Source organism: Micropterus dolomieu, linkage group LG19, assembly GCF_021292245.1.
Source record: "Micropterus dolomieu isolate WLL.071019.BEF.003 ecotype Adirondacks linkage group LG19, ASM2129224v1, whole genome shotgun sequence".
Lineage (NCBI taxonomy): Eukaryota > Metazoa > Chordata > Actinopteri > Centrarchiformes > Centrarchidae > Micropterus > Micropterus dolomieu.
In genome coordinates, this window is record NC_060168.1 from 9,222,074 (window position 1) to 9,247,766 (window position 25,693).

Genomic DNA, 25,693 nt, shown 5'->3' on the forward strand with positions numbered 1-25,693 from the left:
CAATGACTTTCCTGTCAATCAACTTATTGATTTATTGATTCAGCTAGAAACTGCACATACATGGTCATTCATTATTAGAAACATTATTCTTAGTAGTATATTATAGTGTTACGTATAATATAAACAATGTATAAATTATCTATCTCTCTCTCTCTCTATACAGATATTATACTATATTTTCCATGTCCAGCTGACCTGCTGTGAGTCGTGACCAAAAGACTCGCCAATCCTTGTGAACACTAGGTAGTTGTGTCAAGAAAACCTGTTTTTTAAAAATAAATCAGAAATTTCAGACGTGTAAAATAGTGCTTTTAATTTTATTCTCAAGATAAAGAACTAAGCTTTAGCAACATGTGTCTTCTCCTGCTGAGTCCCAGCTCAGGCCTGTCTGGACATACAGTTTCATATCCTGTGTGTGAATCATACTGTAGTCTAACCAATCCCCCTTTTTTTAATTAGAGCTTTTTCACCAAGCTAGCGCATGTGGCTCTGAGCAGCTCACCCCCCTGTGCAGAAACCGACAGGTCGGCCACGGGGACAAGACCACCAGCCCACCGGATCCCTGCCTGTCAGCAAGTACCACTCCTCTAGGAGTGGGGAAGAAAGCCACTAGATATCAACACCTGACACACAGACATGTACAAACACAGGTTTCCCCCAGAGCAGTGTGCATGCAGGATCTGGCTTCAGCACATCTGGAAGAAGCATCCCTGCACATATGTTGAGATGCACAAAGTGGAGAGAAAAAAAATAGGCCATGAAAGACTGGTCATGTCTTTAATCATACTTAAAGACATGACCAGTGCAGGTTAAAAATAAATTTTAAAACAAAACTCACCAAATAGATTTGTGGCTCTGACAGCAGAGGGACATGGCATTTTAATTTCAGGTGATTAACTCCTGGCAGAAATGACTGACAGCTGTTGGATCACTGGGGCCAGTGTTTTTTTGGATAACTATAACAACTGAGGACTCGAAGTAGTATGTGCATAACAGGCAAAATAGAGACTTGTGTCAGTCTGGGGGCACTGATGATGATTGTGAATGTAGTTAAGTGTGTGCTGATGATGATTAGGAAGGACACAGAAAGGGTCAGAGGTGGCTGAGTGTCACTCTGGAAGACTCCCATCAGCTACGGGGGTTGCGGGTGTGTTCATGTATAGATATTTGTGTGTGTTTGGACAGCACCTGTAATGGCTCCCAGCTGAGTCTACCCCTGGGATATGGGGTGCGTGTGTGTGTGTGTATGTAATGAGGCACTGGCATGCGAGCGGCAGAAGGCCGCTTCCTCTACAGGTGACACCTTTGACCTCTCATCTGTTCCCTGTTGGAGGAGAGAAACGGGAGGGGTCAAATGGAAAAAAGGAGGGACAGAGGAGCATGCAGGGATGCATACTTTGCCCATAACACAGCAATAAACTGACAAGAATGTGACAAGTCAAATGTTATACTCTTTTAATGACTACGTCTTTGCATGTAAGTGAGTGGTGAGCCAGTGGTTACCGCTACCTGCAGAAAATCAGTAATATTCCAGCTTTCTCCAAAGCAAACATTAACAATGAGCCCTCTTTTGGATTAAAATATAACAAAATTAAACAAGTTTATGGTTCAGCACTACAGCCAAAATTTCAGAGCAAAACAGAAACAGACAAGGCAACAATCTAGAGGTCCCCACATCCTCAGACATGCAGGTCAGACAAAATGGCTAGAAGCATGCTCTTCTCCATACCAAGTCAGTCAGTAAATAAATACATACGCACACAAATAAATAAATAAATATATTGCTTATTGCATTTTATACACAGCGTGCAACCAGTTTGGAATAGGGTATTAGTTATAAAGCGTTAAACAATTGTTTTCTTCTCAACAATTAGCGCATAAATTTCTATTGAAGAATATATCCAATTTGTACCACCTTAAAAAAAACAAACAAAAAAAACACACACCACATACCAGCACAGCAGTGTCCTATTGCTGAGCTAATAATCAGAATCCATGTTAAATATGAGTGTGCAAATGAACATACTTGTGGAAGGACTGTATGGTATGCAGTTAATACCAGGACTGTAAGTATCCTGGGTCCCCCCCCCCATCTCCGTCCTCTTCTGCGTTTAGACAGCTCCTTTTATTTCTCACAAAAGTACAAACCTGGAACACAGACGAGGGCACAGAGCTTGCAGGCACATGGCACCTTCTTTGTTTATTCTCCAATGTTTCACTCCCTGCTCTTCTCCCTCCTCCTGATCTTGTAATTTTCTACATCATTATGACACCTGTTCTCGCAGTCTGGACAGCCTCTGGGAGAGCTCATCCTGATAACACAAAACAGTTAAAACCGTAAAGGGGACATCTACACAAAGATAAACTTGTATTGGTCTTACAAACGCCAGCAGTCCAACATTTTGAGACAAATATTTTCATCTCAAATTCAATCACTTTTAAAACCTAAAATATCTGTTTTATTATTGCATTAGTGGCTATAAACTCATTAATATAATTCTAGGTTTAGACAGTGCCTCGAGTCAGAAAAAGTGATACTTCTCAGAGTATCACTCAACCCTTGTAGGCGTGGAAAGTGAAGGCATAAAGTTTCTAGTTATGTCCCTAACAAACAGCGGCTGCGGTCAGCTTACAGTGGATTCCACTGGTGAGTTGTCATAATGGAAAACGTCTTTAGGAACAACTCTTCCTGCCACGTAATCCACCTTCCCGCTGTCGATCTGTATGATCACAATGTTCCAAAGAGTCATTGTTTAAAAAAGGCTCCAGTGTCAAACTAACACTCTCCATGAGGTTGTTAGCTCCACCAGAGGCCATGTGTTTTAGCCATTCTTGGTGAAACATGTTGAGCAGCGTGTATTAGGCTGCAGGAGTGCTTTCAGCTCCTTCCTGCGGATATTTTAACATTTTTGTTCATTGTCAAAACTTGTCAGTGTTCAAACCTCCGTACTGTACATAATTCAAGTGAGTGCTCCAGTGGAGAATCACTTTGCATTTCCATTTGGGTGACACTAGCCCATGTGTGCAGATGAGACTGCCAAAGACACTGAAGATAATGTGTGAATTCTGTTTCTGGGATGCAAAACACCAAAAATAGCGACGACATAATGATAAGAGTGGAAGCGTTACCTGCTCAGTCGACGCCACAGATGAAGCCAGTGAGGAAGTCTGGCCTGCAGGAAGCTCCAGGTTAAGATCCAACCTATAAAAAAGGGAAAATACACACGAAAGGTTTAACCATAATTTCTCCTTGGCTGCTTAGCTCTTACAGAAATTTTAAAAATGGGGGTTATTGAAGTCATTCTGATGTCACATAACAGATTTTAGCATAAATCTTGATGGGCTTTTTGTATTACAAGGAAGCCTAATTCCTAGATTTGAATATGAACATACTTTAAATAAAGTATAAACAGTTAATTATGTTTTCAAATTGTTTGGAGATATGGGCCATACTCACCCTGCTTCATCAGCCATCTTATGTAAAAGCAGATCCACTTCATTCTAAGGACCAAGCAAACAGTAATTTCAAAAATATGTGTTTACAGGATTCAGTGTTTGAATTATTACTGGGGTTAAGCCTGCCTTCATAAGTGGCCAAGGGAGCATAGTGCCCCCAGGTTGTAAGAGGACAGTGCTTAGTACCTGAGGTGTAGTCAGAGTAGTTGTGTTGCCCATTGTGTCTTCCATTTGCGCTGTCTGCACATCCAGAGTTTCAAATTGGTTTTCAAACTTGTCCATTAATGCAGAGATCTGTAAAGAGAGATCGATGGGGAAAAAAAACACTCAGAAAATCTTAATGAACATATTTTGTCTCACTTTGTCTATGTGTCTGTCTGCGCTTGTGTTTTTTACCTTCTCCAGATTCATGCTTTTCAGAGTAGCATCCATGGACTTGACCACTCCCGACATGGATTTAGATACCTGGGCAAAAAACATGTTACATAAAGTGTTGAAGCCTCTGTTGTCTTCTCACGTTTTACTGGTCTGATTTGCTTCAATTCAAAACAAGAGTCGGGTATTTGAAATCAGACCGGGAGATGGCTGCTGGGATGGCACCGCTTAGAATGACATATCCTTATATTTCCACTAGGTGTCACTTTTACCTTTTAGATCAGACACTTTGCCATGACTACCTCTGCTTCCCTAATATTTCAAGGATTAAGCTAGTTAACCTGACAATAGTTGTCCAAATTATGGTAAAGGGGATTATCATGAATGCTATTGTGTTCATGTTTTATGAAAAGACAGACAGCAGTATTACAACATACAGAGGTGTTTTTCAGCAATACCATCTCACACTGTGCTTCCATTTCTATAGACACTAATAAGTTCTATTATATGAAATAATGCCTGTCCTACAGTGAACCTGAATTAAAGCAATTTAAAGAGGCTGTCACTCTCATATGAGCGAGAAGCTAAAAGCCTAAAGTCTGAAGCACATCTAATGACATTATGTAATTGATGGCTTTTTGTTTGCATGTCTGCTAGCCTTTTTTGCTCACTCTCACTCCCTCTGTCTCCTTTGTGTAAATCTTTGGTTCGGTAAATCTTAATGAAAGACTACTTTGGACATTCTACCCTGAAATGGTTACACTCTTCTCAAATAAGATATATAGCCTATACATATGTATGCATGGATGTATGTAGGTCCACATTTATACCAATATAACTACTATCAGGTAAAAGCCATGTAATTTCTACATCTTTATCAGTGAATACAGGGGGTCATTCTTAAGATATGTACCTGCAAGGAGGTGGTTGAGCTAATTTTTCACTACAGCAGACAGTACAAACCCTGTACATTTCCTCTACTTCAAATTATCGGGCAATACTCCGAATAAGAGGTTATCTTGAAAGATGGATGTGTGGCTGCAGCCAAAGGATTAGGTATGTTTTTCCACTGGCTGTCATTGAACTGCTTTACGTAACATCACAAAGCAAGACATGTCTTCTACAAACCACTGGCCAGCAAGCCTGACCTGGTTCATAGTGACAGCAGTCTGGACCCTAGACGCCACAGCATCCACACGTGCACTAATCCTCAAAAAGTTAATGGACTGATGCTTCTGACGGATGGCGTTCTCTGCATGGATCCTGGCTGCCTCCATATTACCCTTCTGGATTGCCTGAGAAACAAAGGAAAGAGGAGTTCATACACAAACATACAGTCCCCTCCAAAAGTATTGTAACGGTAAGGAAAATTCCTTTGTTTTTGTTGTTCACTGAAGACATTTGGGTTTAAGATCTAAAGATGAGTATGAGACAAGAGTTCAGAATTTCAGCTTTTATTTCCTGGTATTCACATCTAGATGTGTGAAACAACTCAGGACATATCACCGTTTGTATTAGACCACAGCATTCTTAGGTGAGCAAAAGTAATGGAATAACAAATCTTAAAGTAAATAACATTTGGTGGCATAACCCTTGCTTGCAATAACTGCCTCAAGCCTGTGACCCATCGACATCACCAAACTGTTGCATTCTTCATTTGTGATGCTATTCCCGGCTTTTACCGCAGCTTCTTTCATTTCTTGTTTGTTTCGGGGTGTTTCTCCCTTCAGTCTCCTCTTAAGGAGGTGAAATGCATGCTCTATTGAGTCAAGGTCAGCTGATTGACTTGGACAGTCTAAAACCTTCCACTTTTTTCCCCTGATGAAGTCCTTTGTTTTGTTGGCAGTGTGCTTTGGGTCATTGTCCTGCTACATGATAAACTTCCTCCCGATTAGTTTCAATGCATTTCTCCGTACATTGGCAGACAAAATGTTTCTGTCCACTTCTGAATTCATTCTGCTGCTACCATCATCAGTTACATCATCAATAAATATTAATGAGCCTGTTCCAGAAGCAGCCGTGCACGCCCTGCTGAGTGGTTTGTGGTGTGTCCTCTATATTTCTGCTCTCTGAGTCTTCTTCGAACAGTGGATTGTGATACCTTCACCCCTGCACTGTGGAGGTCGTTGGTGATGTCACGTACTGATGTTTTGGGAGTTTTCTTCACAGCTCTCACCATATTTCTGTCATCAACTACTGTTTTCCTTGACCGACCTGTTGGACGTCTGTTGCTCACTACACCAGTAGTTTCTCTCTTTTTCAGGACAGTCCAAATTGTTGTGCTTGCTATGCCCAATGTTTGTCCAACGGCTCTGGTCGATTTTCTTTCTTTTCTCAGCTTGACAATGGCTTGCTTTTCTCCCATAGACAGCTCTCTGATCTTCATGTTGGTTTATCCTCTTTAACAGGAAATGCAGTCTTTATAGGTTTGAACCAAGGAGGAAAACGTAGACTCATCATGCAGAGCTATTTAATGTTTGGACAATCAACCTAAAAGGCAACACCTGGGCAACAAGAAACATCTGTCAGTCACATGTTCCAATAGTTTTGCTCACTTAAAAAATGGGTGGGTTCAAACAAAGGGTGGTATGTCCTGAGTTGTTTAACACATCTAGATGTGAATTCCAGGAAATGAAAGCTGAAATTCTGAACTCTTGTCTCATACTCATCTTTTGATCTTAAACCCAAATGTCTTCAGTGAACAACAAAAACAAAGGAATTTGTCTTACCGTTCCAATACTTTTGGAGGGGACTGTATTACAGACTGTAGCTGCACTAATCACTCAGATTGTCACTGGATACTGGTCTCTATAAAATCCACAACAAACAAGCCAACCTGCTTCACTTTAGCCTTTTCTGCCTTTTCCTCTTTGTCACATTTCTTGGAGTTGCGCTGTAGCTCCTTGGCAGCAAACTTGAGGTTGAACAAGTGTTCTGAATGGCTGGTCAAGGGGTTGATTTTAGTAATGAAACGTTAATAAATTAGAATCATGACACATATACTAAATATAGACTAAAGCACCCAAAGACATTGAGCTAATTCAGTCCAACTCAGTGCAGGTAAGACTAATTGTTTTACCTAGACAAGTAAAAATGTAAATAAAGAGTCATAAATTCAGGTAGGCGAGCTAGCCATGTTAGCCTACTACTGTTTCCCTTCATCACTGAATGACTGGACAGAAGCTTATAAGCTACTGCATAACAGGAGAAGCTAACGTTGCCAAACCCAGCTTACATTTGTCTACTGCTAGGTAACTAACTGTACGCTATCCACCTTTATGCATGTTAGACTTCTCAGGAAAGGATACTCTCCATATTCGACATGATGAAGGCCTCTTTCTGAGACAAACACTCAATCTAGTTATGTACTGACACAAAGTAGCATCCACGCACTCACTTCAGAATTGTTTGTTTTGATTTTTTTCAAGCTAGCGTACATTCGTCACTGTAGCGAGGCGAGAGGCTCCACTTACACGTACTTCCGCATTTGCTTAAAATCAGTTATGCAGTCAAAACGACTGTCTCGTAATTTTCTGAACACAGGTTTTTTGTTTTTTTTTTTACTTCAGGAGAGCTTTTGTAATTTATTTAGGTAAGAAAAAAAACTTTGTAAACAGATTTTGAAACGTAAAAAATCAGGTGCTCTCACGGACGCATGCGCAGCGCATTGTTTGTTTTGCAGTACATACTATTCATGAATTTCTCTTCATATCTTAGCTGTTTTGTATAATATATCTAACAAATGACTACTTATGAGAAGGGGTCCATGTGATATATGACATTATCGTTTTTACTGGTCAACTGCATCGATTTGCTGGAACGATGGCTGGACCCATAGACATGTGGCCACCAGACCACCTACTCTCCAGGCTAGACTATGGTCTGTGAACTATCTTGACTTACCTTTATCTTTGAACACGGTCGCTACCTTTCACCGTCGTCACACTGTCACGATTTTACATGGCGTGCTCGCGCCTCCTACGTCACGACTGTTCGAGAAGTGGACTGGCGCGCGTGTCCAAAGCAGACAAGTTCCATCCAGGCTAAAAATAGTTTGTACCCGGTATCGGTAGGTTGTGGTACACGTCTAGTGACGTCAGTTGTGCTTTTTTTTAGTGAAGGAGTAAATTGACCTTTTCTACGGAGTTGTTTGTCTTAACGCTTTCAATCATGTCTCTTCCACGTTATGTCCGATGCATCAAAGAGTAGGTCATCTGGTTTGTAAAGTTTTGAGAGGATTGTAGTCTGAATTGGTCTGTGAGCTGATGGGGACACAATCGGGAACATAGGGACTTATTAGGCTGTTGGTGCTGAAGAGATGGAACAGACGGCAATAAAACGCAGCACGAGGAGAAACAGGATCATTGGTTTGTCCGGAGAGAGGAAAAAAAGGTTTCGGTGTGTGCGTTCACCGGCCAGCCGGAGGGGGCTGAGGAGGGGGTTTAACGGCTGGGTCAGGGGGGAGGGAGCAGGATGGATGACTCATACTGTATCCACTGATAGTCTGAATGGACACAGCACTAGATATGAATGTGTGCGTGAGTGAAGAACTGAATGAGAGTTGTTTTAAAATAGCAGGGTCCTCCGAGGTTAGTCTCCCCGAGGTTTGAGCTAGCTGCATAACCCAAACATAGAGGTCCCGGCCACAACCCCAGCACAGCCTAGGGGTAACAGTTGAGGTTACACTGTGATTTCACGCCATTTTAACTCCCCTTTATACCATAAACACAGGAACACAATAAAGTGCTTCTCCATTCAACCGACCTACTTGGGTTATTAGTCTGTGCAGCCCTTCCTTCGGGCAGTAGGCTACACATGTTTTAGCTAAAGGTTCATTCTCACTGGTCCTGGATTTTGCTCGTATTTTAAACTTTTATTTTTAAGACATGGAGCACACACTTTAATTATATTACACCTGTTAATGTCGCTCGCGCCACCAGCACGACACAACTCCACCACCATTATTGTGACCATAGACTGGTGTACACACACACACACACACACACACACACTCCCCCCAGTCATAACTGAATGACGGCAGGTCGCTATGGAAACTGCGTTACGCTCCGGGCGGCCGGAGGAGAAAACAAGAGCGCGAGGACTCATTCCGGTCTTCATTTCAGCACCACGCGAGCTCCTGGACAGCGCCCGAATGAACTCGCGCACCGATTCTAGCCTCACATGCCTTATAAGAGACAGAGCCGCATCAGTACCAAGTCTAAGCGGAGTGGGTAGGGACTTTAAAAGAAAAACAAGCCCACCTACTAAAGACACATACTCTCCGGACCTGAAGCTCGGTGGATGCGCAGGGTTTCATTCTACTGCCCAGCGAGGAGCCAGTCGCTCCCTCAAATGCACCAGCAACAGGTAAGAAGAGCCTTCAGCTCTGGAAAGTTGGATAATTCAGTCTTGTGTGGCTGCATGGTATCTAATGTGCTTTTAATCCTGGTACTCAGAAGTGCGCCTGCCCTTTATCCTGGCTGACACTCAATTGCGGTTAATTGCCCTCACCTGGTATCTCAGGAGTAAGTAAATGCATGATTAGGTGATTAGAGTGAAGACCAGCAGGGCAGAGTGAAATTCAGCAGGGCGCTGGAGCAGGTCCAGTAGTGATGGGCTGTGAAACTGTTCAGAAGACAAACTATAACCTCCAGTTGGTGGTTATTTGATGGGGAAACAACTCCCATTGTTTTTAGAAAAGTATTGTCAGGGCTAGCAGTAACATTTTAAAGATTTTATACAAAATGTTTGGTCAGTAGATAAAACATTTTGCATTATAACACAACAAACACTGAGTTGCTGATCCACAGTTCATAAAATCATAGCTGTTTAGTTAAATGGAAGAGGAAAAAAAGGAAATTTAGATACATACAAGATCAGTGTATCATTTTAAAAAGTCAGGGACACATAGGGCTACTCTGGCTTTATCTAGTTTTCTATACACAGGACAGACTTTTTTTCTTGTATACTCCTTTATAGTTTTTAAACTAGAGACAGCAACCTAAGCTTACTGAGCGTTATTGTTTGTGTTTGTGTTTGCTTTAGATTTAGTCCAGTATACATGACACCCTCAGATTTGTTGGCTTTTCAGTGGCCATAGATTATGTGCGAGCTGAGCCGATACGCCCGGATGAGTCACTCAAGTTTGCAGAAGAGTGTGAAAGGGGAGGGGGGAGAGACAGGGGCTAGCTGGAAAACAGTCCCGCAGTGCCTCTCTGCCTCCTCAACGCATTGTTTCCTGTATATGATCAGTGTCAACATCTGGAACTGAATTTTCATCGCCTCTGGACGTGCAAATACAATTTTTGCCAAGTTCAGCTTATTAAAACGATGCACAGGCAGATTTCTCATCCACAGCAGCTTTTTAAGGGCTTTGTGTTCTCAGAATCAACTTCTTTGTCTTCTGGTAAGCATACTCAGTTCTTTTTAAATGAGCAGAGAGGCTGCCTTTTGTAGCTTTACAGATGCCCTGGAGTAAAGTACTGTTTGTTGAAATGTGTGCTACATGAATTAGAGGATTTCTAAACACTCCATATAATAGATTGTTTGTGGTTGTAACAGACTGCAGCCCTCTGATGTCTGACAAACTGCTACCAGAGAGCATCCCATTACTGCTCATTAGAATCCCAATGTTTACCCTGCTAGTATTGACAAATCATAGCAATCAGTAGCGTTGAGCTGTAGCACTGAGTGACATCTATTGATTAAAGCAAACAGTAGATCATAATGGGCTGCTATGAACCACAGTTGCACACTCAAACATGAGCACTCATCCCCTGAAACACTTTCACATGCACCCACACCCAATCCTATAACAGAGACTCTTCTGACTTGGTTAGGCAAATGTTGTTTGGTTTATTGAAAAATATGTCTAGTTTGTAGAAATTGATTGATGGACTCGATGGATGCAGAGGCTGCGTGCGTTGACTGCCAGCAGGATTACACATGTGAAAAGCCAAACAAAAATAATTGCCTGATATTATATCGCACTTTGTTCCAATTAGTGTTACACTTTACAAAATGTGTTTACAAAAGCTTGTGTGCACTGACATGAATGTGTGTACGGAGTCATTGTTTGTAATGTGTACACATCATGTGCTGCACACGGACACAAAAACAGATGTGTGTCTTTAATTAGTGACGTTGGTGTGATTAATGCAGTCTGCTGGTGATGACTCATTCAGCTTAACCCTTGCTCCTCTGGTAGAAACAATCAATAAACAAAGATTTAGTTGAGTTGTTATTATTATTATTTTACACAATAATTGAGTGCAAGTCAGTTTTTATTGTTATTCTGTGTAATGTTGAAAGGACTTGTTAAAGGGATTTTAACAAGTGTGATTGAAGTCTTGTGGGGTAAATACTGTAATGCGTTTCAGATTCTGTGATTCCAATCAAACACTTCCTCTTAATTTGTTATGATCTGGTTGAGCAGTGGAAGAATATTTATGCAAAGCACATCTATGTGGATCGCGCCATGTGTCCGCTCGTCAACACAGCAGTTACATTAGCATTGTGGAAAAGCTGTCAACCAAGCTGTGACTTGTGGACAGCATACTGGCAGGGAGTGTGCATATGAGTGTGATTGAGTGCTAAGTGTGTGTGAGACAGAGAGAGCGAGAGAGTTAAACACACAGCACATTTTGTTGGGGAGTTGTCATAAACTTTTATTGACATCCTCCTTCCCTCCCTTCAGGGCAGCAGTATGTCTGAAACCAAATCCAGTCAGCGGTTCCACAGCCTGAATGCCGAGCAGGTGGAGGTTCTCCACCAGGTTTTGTCAGAAGTGGTTCCAATCCACGGCCGTGGGAACTTTCCCACATTGGAGCTGCGTCCCCGAGATATCATCATAGCTGTGAGGGCCAGGCTGCAGAAGCAGGGAATCACAGTAAGAGATGTGCGTCTGAACGGATCCACGGCATCCCACGTCCTCGTCCGAGACAACGGAACGAGCTACAAGGACCTGGACATCATCTTTGGAGTGGAGTTGCCCAGTCAGGAGGAGTTCCAGGTATGATTACTATACTGCTCGCTTAGGGAAAAGAAGCAGGTCAATGTATAGTGTTGAAGTAATGATATTATTGTATTAACCGTAATTTAACTGTGCAACATTTTACCATAAGGTTGAATCAGTACTGCTTTTTATATATATTTTCACTGCATTATACAGAAAACTAAACCACAAGAGCATCACAATATTCAATTTAATGATAAAAGCAAAATTGCCCTCATATTGCAGTCATTAGTTGTAGCTGTCATGTTGTTGACCTCTTCTCCTCCCAGGTAATCAAAGAGTCTGTGCTGAGCTGCTTGCTGGATTACCTACCTGCTGGGGTCAACAGGGAGCGGATCAGCAGTGCTACAATGAAGGAGGCCTATGTCCAGAAAATGGTCAAGGTCTTCAATGAACACGACCGCTGGAGCCTCATCTCACTCTCAAACAACAGTGGAAAAAACCTGGAGCTCAAATTTGTGAGCACGCTGAGGCGGCAGTTTGAGTTCAGCGTTGATTCCTTCCAGATCATTCTGGATCGTCTCCTGGAGTCCTACATGCAGCAGGAGTCACAGCACAAAAACAATACTGTTGATCTTAAGGACCAGCCTGCAGAGAATCAGAATAAAGGCTCTCCCTCTCTGCTCAAACAGGCCACTGCCCCAGAAACAGAGACGTCCACTGGTAGAGACTTATCCAGCAAAGACGGGGGTCAGATCAGCCAGACAAAACAGAGAGAGGAGGCACGTGAAAATGAGTCCCAGACAGAACTATCACAACAAGCTGAACATTCAAACCAGACAAAACCCTCCAAAATTGAAACAGACAACAAAGAGAAAACACCTACAGAGCTGAAAGAAGCGTCAGAACACAGCAAAATCTTCAATGAGACAGACTTCTCTGACGAGACATCTCTAAACCTTTTGTCAGAAAAGAAACAAACTTCTGAGAAAGCTGAACCACCAGCACAGATTGAACTCATACATGAGCCAGAGCTCTCGGACAAGACCAAATGCTCAACAAAGGTAGAACAGTCAGAGCAAACCCGGCCCCTTGACGGCCAACAACCAGCAGATTCAAATCACAAGCAACTCTCTGTCCAGAAAGAACAGTCTCACCACACGAAACCCCCTGATGAACAGGAAGAACTCACAGAGCAGATGGGACAGTCCGAGCTGCCAAAAACCTCAAACAAAACCCAGACAGAGTCTCTAAACCTGGCAGAAGAATGGCACAGTACAGACCTCTCCAAGTGTTTCAGTGAGGATCAGAGAAGCAACGAGAATGATAAAACACAACATGTGTCAGCTCCAGACTCTAGCACATCTTCACATGAAAAAACACAGACACAGTTAGCAGATGAGAGAAAAGTAGAAACAGAGACGGGAGAGCATGCAGAGAGGGAAAATGACACAGAAATAAGTGAAATGACAGAAGAGGTTTTAGCATCAGAAGAAAACAACTTAGAAGACACAGAGGGTATTGTTTGTTCCTGCTCCACCTCTTCCACATCTCTTCACGACACACAGCCTACTGGCACACAGGAAACACTGGAGATGTGCAGAACACTACACACAGATAACGCAGATAAAACACCTAACACACTTGATGCCATCAGCCCTCCAGATACTCAGGATATTTTACCTGCACCACCCGGCCTTGTTTCTGACAAAAAGACCTCCTCTTCTCCCTCTTGTAAGGCCTCAGATAGATTATCTCACATGGTGGTGCTCAAACACTCCTCTCCCAAACCCCCTCGGAGGATGTGTAGGAAGTTTACCCTCAATCCTTACCCGAGTCCAGTCTCTGAAAGCGAACCTGTCATAGCACCCTGTCTAGATCCAAATCCCTGCCCTAGCCCTGAACCTGAGCTAGCTGTCGACTCAAAGCCAACATCTCCTAGTTCAGACCCTACAGCTACCCTAACAACCAGTATCTCTACTAAAACAAGCCCTGGTCCTGAATCCAACCCTTCCAGTAACCTAGACCTTACCTCAGCTCCTGATCCAGCCCCTGATATAATATCCACATCTGCTGTGGATCCCATGTCTGCTTTACTCCAAGAGCCACCATCTCCTGAGCAAAGCACAGAGATTTCAAGTGTTCAGATCCTAAAAGAGACACCATCTACACATGTGGCTTTTGATGAGCTAAGCCAGTCCTCCCCTAGAGAAACTGCCCCTCTACCGAAACAATCAGAGCCTCTTGACTCAGCAGACACGTTAGTTTCACACACTGATACAAACACCCAAGAACCTGTACATACCTCAGAAGTTGAGTTCAGTGATGAAGATAATAATAGAGAACTACTGACCAAAAAGATGGACTTGAATCAGCCAAACGACAGCCTACAAGAGACCACACTTAGTTCACCCTCTTCTTCCCACTGTGTCTCCCCTCCTGTTTCCTGTCTCACCACTCCCATACTCAGTCTTTCCCCTCCCTGCTTCACTCCCTCACCCCCCAGTTTCAGCCCTCCCCCATGTCTGACCCCACCCTCTCACTGCCTCCCATCTCCGATCAGCCCTGCTACCAGCTTTAGCTCTCCACCCTTAAGTTGCAGCCCTACCTCATCCTGCCTCAGCTCACCACCTTACCTCACCCCTCCTATGCTTAGCCTCAGCCCTCCCCCACTCTGTCTTAGCTCCCCTTCCCCTTGCCTCAGCCCTCCCCTCCTCTGCCTCACTCCGCCAGTGGAGTCAGAGGACCTTGTACCTCAGGTATCTTCAGACATGGAGCCTTTGATACTGAACACTGACAGCGAGGAACAGATTAAAGAGTCCTCCCCTCAGCTGGGAATCCCTCTCCTACAGTTGGAGGATAAAAAGGAACCAGATTATATCTCATCATTGCCTCAGGTTGCAGAGCCTGTTTCTTTTCCAATCACAATCCCAAGCTCAACCTCACATGGGCTGCCCCACTCTCAGTCTGAAGGCCCAGGGGAATGTGCCCCTCCAATAGCCGACGAGGCATCCAACTCCGTGCCTGAGAACAAAGAGGCCCCTAAGGTAACATCAGACATGCCTGAACAGAGCAATGCTCCACAGGCATCTGGCTCAGTCCCTGCTGTTGAGGTCCTGGCAGAGAGCATGTATGGAGACTTTGAGGCGGCCATGGACCACCTGCGCTACCGCCTAATCGCTACCAGGAACCCTGAGGAGATTCGAGGTGGTGGCTTGTTGAAATACAGCAACCTATTGGTCAGGGACTACCGACCTGCCAGCGAGACTCAGATAAAGACACTGGAGCGCTACATGTGCTCACGCTTCTTCATCGATTTCCCTGACGTGCAGGAACAGCAGAGGAAGATCCTGTCCTACTTGAAGAACCACTTTATCGGCGAGGAGAGAAGCAAGTACCAGTACCTGATGACGCTGCGTCGCGTGGTAGACGACAGCACAGTGTGTCTGATGGGACATGAGAGGCGTCAGACACTGAACATGATCACAGTGCTGGCACTGAAGGTTCTGGGAGAGCAGAACATTATCCCCAACACAGATCATGTGACATGCTTCTATCAGCCTGCCCCATACCTTGCCGAGCACAGTGCCCCCTATTTAGCTGAACCCAGCTACTGCAGCTACTACATACCCCAAGGGGGATCAACTCTGCTTTACCAACCGTACCCCTTACACTTGCACACACAGACTGGACTAGTCTAACACACACATGTAATTACACAAAACACACAGTCGAGCCAGGGGAAGGTGCTTACTATAAGGAATAAACTGGAGAATGGAAATATAATCCAGGGATAAACTGTTTGGTCTATAATAGACATATGGGGGTGGGACTGAGTGGGTTTTTACAGTAAACTCCCGGAGTACTGTAATGTTCTAACATGATTATATGTAATTATCTGGGCTTTGTGGGAAAATAATAATTCTTCCGATATTGTTAAAATTCCAGAAAATGCTGTATGCACTGCATGAGTCATAGCCCTTTGGTCTCCCTTGGGAACTAACTGTGCTGTTGACATTCACACACACACACACACACACACATGCACGCACGCACACACACTTCCAGGTTCTTGAATTCTTGTACACTCTTATCATGTTCTTACTGTGTTGTTCTTAATGGGTTTGTTCAGAATGTGGACCTTGCCTGTGGTTGATATTGTGCATGGATAAATTAGGACTGTTCTCTCACTGCCAAATACTGTGTGACTACTATGCTTCTTAAAAAGTTTAATGTAACTTTGTTAATCCTTTACTGAAGGGGTGTATTCTGAAAAAAATACAGAGGGACAATTCTACCAGTGTGTACAGTACTTTCATCAGAACACACACATGCATGCATAACACACAAACAAATACACACTTGCAAAACGCAAACATACAGTCTACTGTATGCACAAAAAGTCAGACAATGCATGAGTAGCTAAATATATAGACACCACATCCTGAAGTCAAAGCAAAGGCTTTTAATTTAATAAAAATTGATCTATTTTTTCAAGAGTTTCTCAGTGGTAAACAAACTGGTTAGTTCCTACAGAAAAATGCCAACAACAATGCCTTTGCAATAGACTGTACAGCGTATTGATTACAGTATATCATGTGCGGATACACTGCATTATTTTCAGGTAAATTGTGTTAAGATGTAGTGCTTGATTCCTTTTCCTTGTGGAGTCCTTTCTGTAACCATGTGAAGTACTGTACCATCTAGTGTTGACTTATTTAATGCTAAAGTTTACTCTATGGAGGTGATCAGGTTATAACCATCTTTGGATCATCTCTAAACATGGCAGATGCAGCTCTGTCTAAAACGAAGGAATTACATTCAAAGTTGTGTGACTCCTCTCATCATGAATTAGCATCCTCTAATTCACACAGTCAGGATCAACATGAAACAAGTTTAAATCCACCTCCAATCTGTTTAAATATAAGTTCAAAGATGTGCAACAGCAACTATGACCAAAGATGGTTCGGTAGGGAAATCAAGTGCCTAAATGTGAGACATCATTGGCATGTCTTTATCTCACTGCACTGGGGGTGTTAATGGGGTGGGCCTTGGGCTGGGTGGGGTGTGTGTTCAGTTGTTGACCCCTGTTATTGCTGCCCGTTTTGATGTCTTCTTAATGTAGTCCTTTGTTGTAGTTTATTCATGTACATTTTGATAAAAATAAAGGGGAAACTCAAACAAACCTTCTGATATAAGAGAATTTGAATTCTTTCAAAAGCCTTGACTGCAAAGAGAAAAAGAATTCCAAGATCACTTTTTTTCTTGTCTTTTTGCTCCATTCTCATTTACCCCCTTTCACTTTTCCCCCAAACAACATGCTGCACAGCTTACGTATCCTCCGCATGATTGCGCTCTGCAATGATCCACTTAAGCGTGACCGTCAAATCACGATGGTGCCCAGGAGAGCGACCAAAGCTGTGAAATTCTGTCTGTTTGAGGCCTCTTATCACAAATCACCTGTCCTTTAGATGCGTTTGGACACGAATGACGCACGGTCTACGCAACACAGTAGGCTCAACAATGTGTAAATGTGCGAAGAGTATGGTTTGCGAGGTGTGAGATCAAAAAGGGGAGATGAGAGGAGGGGACCAGACAGTGTGTGTATACATGTGTGTCTTTTTGTGCGTGTGTGTGCTTTAGATGGGAATATATGTGCAGAGGTGGCATCAGGTGGTTCCCTTCTCCACCTAGTAATTGAAGAGACCTACAATATAACAAAACAATAGAGCTCACTCTTTACTCCCTCATTGCCTCCATCCTTTCCTCCCACTTCACAACACTGATAAGTCATGAGCACAATGGGTGATGAGGCATCTCTTTCCACCGTTGGGGGTGGGGGGGCATGTGTGTGATGGCAGCTAGTGGCACAGTCACACAACATCAATTTACACACCGTGTAGGCTTGCACTTGTGTGCGCAAGGTTGCAAGCATGTGGCTTGGAGAGAAAGAGAACGTGTGATCTAATAGGGTCTGTATCAGTCTGTCTAACAGACCTCTGAGCCACTCTTGTCCACTCGGGGTTTCCATAGAGACAGAGACAGGCAGCATGGTGGGCGCAGAGAGCACGAAGAAAGACAGGGAAGACCCACACACCAAATGAGGGGGTGAGAGATGAAAACAAGAAAAAAGAGTTGGGTGAAATGAAAGAGAGATAGTCGACAGAGAGATGGATGGATGAGAAAATAGAGTTGAGGGGGAGACAGAAAACAAAGGACAAAGAGTGAGTGCAGGGTGAGGTTACAGAGAAAGCGAGGCGAGAGGAGCAGGGGAGTTGATGGGGGAGTGCGTGGGAGGTTGTCAGGCCTTCAGTCACAGGGGAGTCACTGTGAGGTGGCTGCAATGACGGCAGCAGTGATGTTAGAGCAGAAGCACACACATGTACGAGCGTGCGCACATACACTGCTTGCACATCAATTTTCCTAATGGCCTGCCCACCCATCCACCCTCAACAAACTGTTTCAAACTCACTGAGACGAAAAGAGATCACCCACACATCTGCATTTCTGTCTCTGACATGCTCCGGCCAATACATTTGATTTTTCTACCTTCTCTGTATCATTTTATAATCTCCCATACATGTCTCACACAGGTTCCACAAACAGGCAAAAGGCTGTTTATTTAGTTCAGATTTCCAAATGTTTTCATACCTTGGAGTTAAAATGGGAATGGTTTGTGGGCACATGCAGCCTCAGCAGTATAAATGAAAACAAAAGCATCAAGTTGGGGTTAGCAGAGGCTTAAGGCACGAAACACGTTTCTCCATCTAAAGTGAGAATTGAGATAATGATGGCTGCCGGCTATCGAATCTTCCCTCATGTTGTTGTGCAAATTAATTCCTCTGTAACTGTTGTAACCCCTTTAAAGTCTCATGTAAGGGCAGTGTTTATTGAATGCCACTGAATCTGCTATTATAATACACTTAGTGGCACACAACTAATAGAAACCAGAATCATTTGTGAGGAGTTTATGCTCCTTTGTGGACAGAATTGCTGTTTTTGTGACTGATGAACACCAAGTAATATAATGGATTCATAGTATTCGCCATTCATGATTTTTTTTTCATTCACTACAACCTCCCCCTCACCCCCCTTCACCCGTTCCACCCACATCCTCTATCTTTCTCCTTACCCCCCACCCCACCTACCCACTGTGTGCCTCCCACCCACCTGCTTCCTCGACTGCTATGACTCAGTCCTCTTCCAGCTGAGGGTACAAGAGGATAAATACCTTGATGAAAAACAGCCAAGAAAACCATTTTACTCAAAGAAATAGAGTAATTGGCAAGGCAAGTGGCTGCTGCATCTTTAGTTCTAATGCCACACACTACACACACACCTCCAATCCCCCCCTCATAAGAAATGCACACACACATCGCCCCCACATTGAAATTGATTCACTCTTATATATATATCAGCTAATTCATCCTTAACAGCAAAATTGGGAAGGCAGTGAGGAGTGTTTCAAAAATAGTTTTTCATTTCTCTAGATAGAAGTCTGTGTCGTCACGACTCTGTGACATGGATGGATGATTTCTTAAAGGCAGACTTGCCAAATACATGCCATACATGGAGCCTGAATCAGAAAACCGTGAGGAATCAAACCTGTCAGTCATAATACTTATTCCACTAACAACTTCAATCCATCTGTGCTTTTTTCAGGCTGTACCATCATTACCTTAACTCCTTTTAGTTAAGTCATCAGTCCAAATCGTGCAGTGATGCAGAATATAGTGAGAAACGATTTCCTGAATGGTCTGATTGTCTCTTAGGGATCAAATTCATGCCGGAACCTGTGGATCACTGAGACCTTGCTATGTTAATTATAATTTAATTAATTATGCAAAAATAAGTACGGCATAATGGATCATAATTTTAGCCATGCGACAGAAAAAAAAGCTTGCGTAACAGGCAATCAATCAGGCGGACAGAAAGACAGATTTACAACAGAGTGAGAGGTACAGGCAGCACAGCTATCAAAATGAAAGAACGCAGCCTGTAAAAATAGTTGTCATCGATGCTGTCTCGATGCTGCTTATTACCCATAAATATTTGCACCTGCATATATATGTTTTTAAAAGTTTTAGTAGTTTTTTCGCTTCGATTTTTGAAAAGCTAACAAGAAATAAACTGTAACCAACCAAGTTTGTTTGGTATGATTTCTGAGGCGTCTGCCATTTGCCTTTTCAATAGCTAGCTAGCTGACTCTAAGGCTTGTGACTGACAGCCAGAAGAGATGCAAAATGGCATGCTGATGTCACACGTTGACCTAAGTGCTGCTCTTAAAGGCTGTTCAAAACCAATGTTTATAGAGATGCCTTCACTCGAAAGTTATGCCTTCTGAGGCACCTGTCTATTGCAATAGCGAGGCAGCGAGGCAACTGCCTTCTGTTTTGAACAGAGCCTTCAAATGTTTGACAGAAAGCCTGCATTACAAACTGCAGATGTGGAGTTTGAAAGATGGTGGTGTTTTCACTGTGCACAATTATTAGGCAAGTTAGTATTTTGACCATATCATTTTTATGCATACTTTCTAACTCCAAGCTGTATAAAGTTGAATGCTTATTGGATTTAAGTATATCAGGTGATGTGTATTTGTGTAATTAGGGAGGGTGTGGCCTAAGGAGATCAACACCTTATATCAAGGTGTGCATAATTATTAGGCAACTTCATTACCTCAGGTAAATGGGCCAAAAGAGACATTTTAATTGACACTGAAAAGTAAAAATTGTAAAAAGCCTTTCAGCCTTTTAGAGGCAAGACCAACGGACACTCAAATGTTTTGTTGCTAATAGTCAACTGGGGCGCAAAAAGCTCATGGAGAAGAAACGCTGTCATACAGAGAGGCTGGTGAACGAGTACAGCCAAATCTCGGCAGGACAATGGCACAACACCGACTGCCTTCTCCTGATTTTAGAAGACCTATACACAGACAGGTGCCAGAGGCAGAAAGGGGACAGGTGGGAGACCACTTGCCAATATATGTGATCACATGGGACAATGTGGCATTCCACCATTCCCGTGCACACACACGGTCTCAGCCAGGAAATGGAAGTGCTTTGGTAGACATAGTGGATTGTGTTAGTGTATTATTGTATTTTGAAAATTAGTGTTGGAGTTTAGTTTACAATGCGTGATTTTGAGCATGAAATTAACAGTTTTGCCAATTGTGTGTTGGTGTGTTAAGAGTTTAGGAAACTTGTTAAAAGTATTGAAAGGATTGTCATAGCGATCATCACCAAATCAAATTTCATGTAATTTAAAACCTACTTGGCAATAAACCCAATTCTGAGCTTATCGTTTTGGATGTTATAACTTGGCTGTTATTTTGGAGCTTTGCAGGCGGCCTCTATGCTTGGGGTATTGCACAATCGTGCAATTGTCATTTCCGCTTAGTGCACAACAGCAGTGTTTGATTTCACACTGCCCTGTCGAAATCAACGTACTAAGCAAATAAGTACATAAAGTACGCCGTGTACTGCATGTAAGTGTACTAAAGTAGGTAGATAGCTGCGAACCTGGGGCTGTCTTGTGGGTGCTGAGGACGTTTGTGACCCACACAGGTATGGAGGTTCTAAAGCCAAGGCTTTGAGGACACTTTCTAGTGTGCAAAAGACAGGACAGTCTCTCTGTAATCATCACTTCCTCCAAATATCTTTGAGGCACACTAGGTCAGAGAACACACATTTCACCCTGATGATACTCATACTCGTAAACAGTAGGTATATTATCTGTACTTGTTTCAGCCGAGTACTTGCTCAATCCTACTTAGGGGGATGATGAGGTAGGCAAAGGTCAATACCAGAACAGGCATTCCAAATCAGGCAAACAAATGGGAAGCAGACAAAATCGAAAACAAAGCAAAGGTCCAAATACAAGAGAACAAATCACAAGGAAAGGCTGGGAAGTATAGAGGACAAAGATGAACTGGCGCTGAGACTTCTTCTTCTGTTAAGTTTTATGGCAGTTGGCATCCATATGTGTTGCATTACCGCCAACTGCTGGATTGTAGCAGCTTCACCATGCGAACAATTTACAGTTACCAACCAAAATGATCCCATTCTGGACTTTCTATTCCATTCTACACTAAACAAAATTATAAATGCAACACTTTTGTTTTTGCCCCCATTCATCATGAGCTGAACTCAAAGATTTAAGACTTTCTCTATGTACACAAAAGGCCTATTTTTCTCAAATATTGTTCACAAATCTGTCAGAATGTGTGTTAGTGAGCACTTCTTCTCTGCCGAGATAATCCATCCACCTCACAGGTGTGGCATATCAAGATGCTGATCAGACAGCATGGGTATTGCACAGGTGTGCCTTAGGCTGGCCACAATAAAAGGCCACTCGAAAATGTGCAGTTCCAGGAAACCAGTCAGTATCTGGCATGACCACCATTTGCCTTTGATCTTTGAGTTCAGCTCATGATGAATGGCGGCAAAAAATATAATTTTGTTCAGTATATAACTCAGATCCAATTGTCTGAGTTGACTCAAATCCTTCCCTCGGTGTAACATAACCAGATCTTCTCCACATGTCCACAACGTTCAAGAATCTCCTCGCAGCATCCGGCACCATCTTAATCCTTTCTGACCTTCCCTGTATTTCAACAGCACAATTTATAACAATGCTCCCTTCCCTTTCTGTTCCTGTTTCTTTGGCACTGCCACAATTTCATCATTTCTCTCCAGCTTCAGCACATGACAATCCCTTTTCTGTTTTGATCTTATTAATTTCTTTGATTCTTTTAGGACACTGTGCTGACCCCATATAGTGATTTCCCTCTCTGTGCAGGCACTTAGCTTGCTCTTCTCTTTTTTTTTTTATTTTTTTTTTTATTTAACCTTTATTTAACCAGGAAGTCCCATTGAGATTCAGAATATCTTTTACAAGAGAGACCTGGCCAATGTAGCAGCCAAATCACAACAAATGCATACATAATAAACACCAAGTTACATTTTCATGATAAAAGAAGTACAAAATGTTAAAAAACACAATGAGACTCTCAAGAAAAACAAGAACATGTCTCCATCACAACATTCTTTACAGTAGTTTTAAATTCATTAATGGACATAAGGGTTTCTAACTTTAGCTCTTTCTGTAGATTATTCCACCCCCAAGGTGCTGAATAAGAGAAAGCAGTTCTTCCCAATTCGGTTGCAACTCGTGGCACGTTAAAAAGCAACCACTTTGAGGAGCGTACCAGAGCAGACAGAGAGGAGGTTACAGAGGTACAGTGAAAGTTTGCCAAGTATAGCTTTATAAATAAAGATATACCAGTGCTGTTGTCTACGAATTGTAAGTGATGTCTAACCAACTAAATCATAAAGAATGCAGTGATGGGTGAGGGACTTTGTATTTGTTATGAATCGTAGTGATGCATGGTAAACTGAATCAACATGACGCAAGATGGAAGATGCAGCATGCATGTACAATATATCTCCATAATCAATTACAGACAGAAAAGTAGCTTCCACAAGTTTCTTCTTAGCACTAAAAGTAAAACAAGATTTGTTTCTGAAATAAAAGCCAAGCTTGACTTTAAGTTTCTTGACTAAAGCAGTAATATGTTCATTGAAGGAGAGCTTATCATCTATCCATATCCCCAAGTACTTGTATGAAGACACTCTCTCAATTGATTTCCCATCTAAGGACAAGAGGCCACAGTTGTCAAATAGCTGTGCTTGAGCTTTTGAGAAGACCATAAACTTTGTTTTCTGTGTATTTAAAACCAGTTTTAGACTCAATAATGTATTTTGAAATGCCTGAAATGCAGTCTGAAGTTCCTGCACTGCTGCTGAAATGGTGGAAGCCTGGGTGTAAACCACTGTATCATCAGCGTATAAATGTAATTTGGCTTGAACATCTCTATCCAAATCATTTATAAAAATTGAAAACAGAATGGATCCTAAGATTGATCCTTGAGGGACACCTTTGGTTATCTCAAGAAAATCAGATTTATAACCTTCAGCACAAACACATTGAGTACGATCTACAAGATAATTTTGGAACCATGCAGCAGCCTTCTCACTTAAACCAACTGAACGTAGTTTGGTCAATAACAATCCATGATCAACTGAATCAAATGCCTTAGAAAGATCAACAAATAATGCAGCAGAGTGTTGCTTCTTATCTAAGGCCCCAATAATATCATTTGTCACTAATGTAGCAGCAGTGCTATGGCCACTTCTGAACCCTGACTGAAAATTATTTAAAATGTTTTTGTCAGCTAAATACTGTTTTAACTGTACATTCACAAGTGATTTCAAGATCTTTGACAGAACAGAGAGTTTTGATATTGGACGGTAATTATTCAGTTCTGATGGGTCTCCACCTTTATGTAAAGGGAGGACATAGGCTGCTTTCCAACTTTTGGGAATGGAGTTGGAAAGAAGACTCAAATGAAAAATATGCGCTACAGGCTCAGCAATAATATCAGCTGACACTTTTAACAGAAAGGGATCCAGATTATCTGGACCTGCAGACTTTTTGTGATCAATGTCTCTGAGGGCTTTATGAACTTCTGACACTGAAATCGGTTTAAAATTAAAGTATTCCCGATTTACATTTTCAGATGCTGACATGGCAAGACATGGGACAGATTTATTTACGGTTTGATCAAATATGAATCCAGCCTGAATAAAGTGTTTATTAAACTGATTGACTATAGCTGCTTTGTCTTTTATTTCATCTGAACCAATGGGAATCTGTTCAGGGAGGTCTGAGGTCACACGTGCACCTGACAAAGATTTAACTGATTTCCAAAACTTTAAAGGGTTGTTTAAGTTTTCTGTGATTGACTTCAAATAAAACTCAGATTTGGACTTTCTAATCATCAAAGTACACTTGTTTCTTACAGATGAAAAATGCTTAAATGCAGTCCAATCAGCAGAGGAGATGGAGAATCTAGCTTGTGCCCACATTTTATTTCTCAAACATATTCGCTCTGATAGGCTGTCTGAGAACCAAGGGTTGTCCTTACCACTGATCCTAAACTTTTTGATTGGTACATGTTTATTTACAATGGAAATGAAATTTGAATGAAAAAAATCCCATGCCATTTCAGCATCTGAAAACAAAGACACCCTGCTGAGACATCACTGTGATACAGATCATGCAGAAAAGCCAGTTGTTCACAACTTTTAAAATGTCTTTTTAGGATGATGCGTGGTTTTACCTTGGGGATTTTTGTATTTCTTACACAAGCGACTGCACAATGGTCAGTGACGTCATTACAAAATACGGCAGTTGAGGTATATTTATGAACTGAATTTGTTATGATTAAATCAAGGAGACTAGATTTTATTTCTGCCTTGGGATTTATTCTTGTTGGTTAATTAATAAGTTGCACTAAGTTTAGGTCATTACATAAGTCTTTAAAACAATCAGAGTTCCCAGAAAGCCAGTCCCAATTCATATCACCCACAAGAATAAATTCAGAGTCATTAATTTCATGTAATATTTCGGATATAGATTGGAAGGCATCCTTTGAGGCAGATGGAGATCTATAGCACCCAACTACTGTAATATCAGAGTCTTTTGAGATATTCACTTTCACGGTCAGAATTTCAAACTGTTTAGCTTTAGTTAGTGACAGGGTTACAGAGCTTATAAACTTAGATTTCACATATATGGCAACCCCACCTCCTTTGCCAACCCGGTCAGTTCTATAAACTTTATAACCTTCAATAGAAATAAGTTCATCAGATACAGATTTTTTAAGCCAGGTTTCAGAGATAATAATGATATCAGCATTGGTTGTATTAGCCCAGATCTTGATCATATCCATTTTAGGGACAAGGCTTCAAACGTTTAAATGTATAAAACCAAGGCCATGTCTGCTTTTGAAATCTGAAGGAGTGACTAAGGATTGCAAAGTGTTAGGAGGACCAGGAACAGGACCAG

At 42.1% G+C, this 25,693-nt stretch overlaps 2 protein-coding genes across 6 annotated transcripts; one reads left to right on the forward strand and one right to left on the reverse strand.

The window, feature by feature from the left end:
* Positions 1-1,438: 1,438 nt before the first annotated feature.
* Positions 1,439-9,258, reverse strand: LOC123957720 (charged multivesicular body protein 1b-like). Of its 4 annotated transcripts, none has more exons than XM_046030717.1 (8): positions 9,093-9,248; positions 6,668-6,773; positions 4,980-5,126; positions 3,853-3,921; positions 3,643-3,750; positions 3,458-3,501; positions 3,130-3,202; positions 1,439-2,312 (listed from the first exon to the last, which is right to left on the reverse strand). In XM_046030717.1, the coding sequence occupies exons 1-8, from the start codon at positions 9,146-9,148 to the stop codon at positions 2,265-2,267; spliced, it is 651 nt and encodes a 216-aa protein (XP_045886673.1). In that variant the 5' UTR covers positions 9,149-9,248; the 3' UTR covers positions 1,439-2,264. The 4 variants fall into 4 exon arrangements, with proteins under 4 accessions (XP_045886673.1, XP_045886675.1, XP_045886676.1 ...); XM_046030719.1 differs by having other exon boundaries at positions 9,097-9,122; XM_046030720.1 differs by lacking the exon at positions 9,093-9,248 and adding an exon at positions 7,140-7,352 and having other exon boundaries at positions 6,668-6,765.
* LOC123957719 (flocculation protein FLO11-like) lies at positions 8,302-16,864 on the forward strand. Of its 2 annotated transcripts, none has more exons than XM_046030715.1 (3): positions 8,302-9,198; positions 11,528-11,842; positions 12,115-16,864. In XM_046030715.1, exons 1-3 carry the CDS (start codon positions 9,133-9,135, stop codon positions 15,484-15,486), a joined length of 3,753 nt encoding a protein of 1,250 aa, XP_045886671.1. In that variant the 5' UTR covers positions 8,302-9,132; the 3' UTR covers positions 15,487-16,864. The 2 variants fall into 2 exon arrangements, with proteins under 2 accessions (XP_045886671.1, XP_045886672.1); XM_046030716.1 differs by lacking the exon at positions 8,302-9,198 and adding an exon at positions 9,457-10,237.
* The last annotated feature ends 8,829 nt before the right edge of the window (positions 16,865-25,693 follow it).

What these genes read in the sequence shown, in the direction of transcription:
- LOC123957719 (XM_046030715.1), top strand. Translation starts at nt 9,133, where the DNA reads ATGCGCAGGGTTTCATTCTACTGCCCAGCGAGGAGCCAGTCGCTCCCT. An exon ending in CTCAAATGCACCAGCAACAG is followed by an intron (nt 9,199 to 11,527) that starts GTAAGAAGAGCC and finishes CCCTCCCTTCAG; the next exon opens with GGCAGCAGTATGTCTGAAAC. An exon ending in CCAGTCAGGAGGAGTTCCAG is followed by an intron (nt 11,843 to 12,114) that starts GTATGATTACTA and finishes TTCTCCTCCCAG; the next exon opens with GTAATCAAAGAGTCTGTGCT.
- LOC123957720 (XM_046030717.1), bottom strand. Translation starts at nt 9,148, where the DNA reads ATGAAACCCTGCGCATCCACCGAGCTTCAGGTCCGGAGAGTATGTGTC. An exon ending in AAAAGGCTAAAGTGAAGCAG is followed by an intron (nt 5,127 to 6,667) that starts GTTGGCTTGTTT and finishes TTTGTTTCTCAG; the next exon opens with GCAATCCAGAAGGGTAATAT. An exon ending in CTACTCTGACTACACCTCAG is followed by an intron (nt 3,502 to 3,642) that starts GTACTAAGCACT and finishes CTTGGTCCTTAG; the next exon opens with AATGAAGTGGATCTGCTTTT.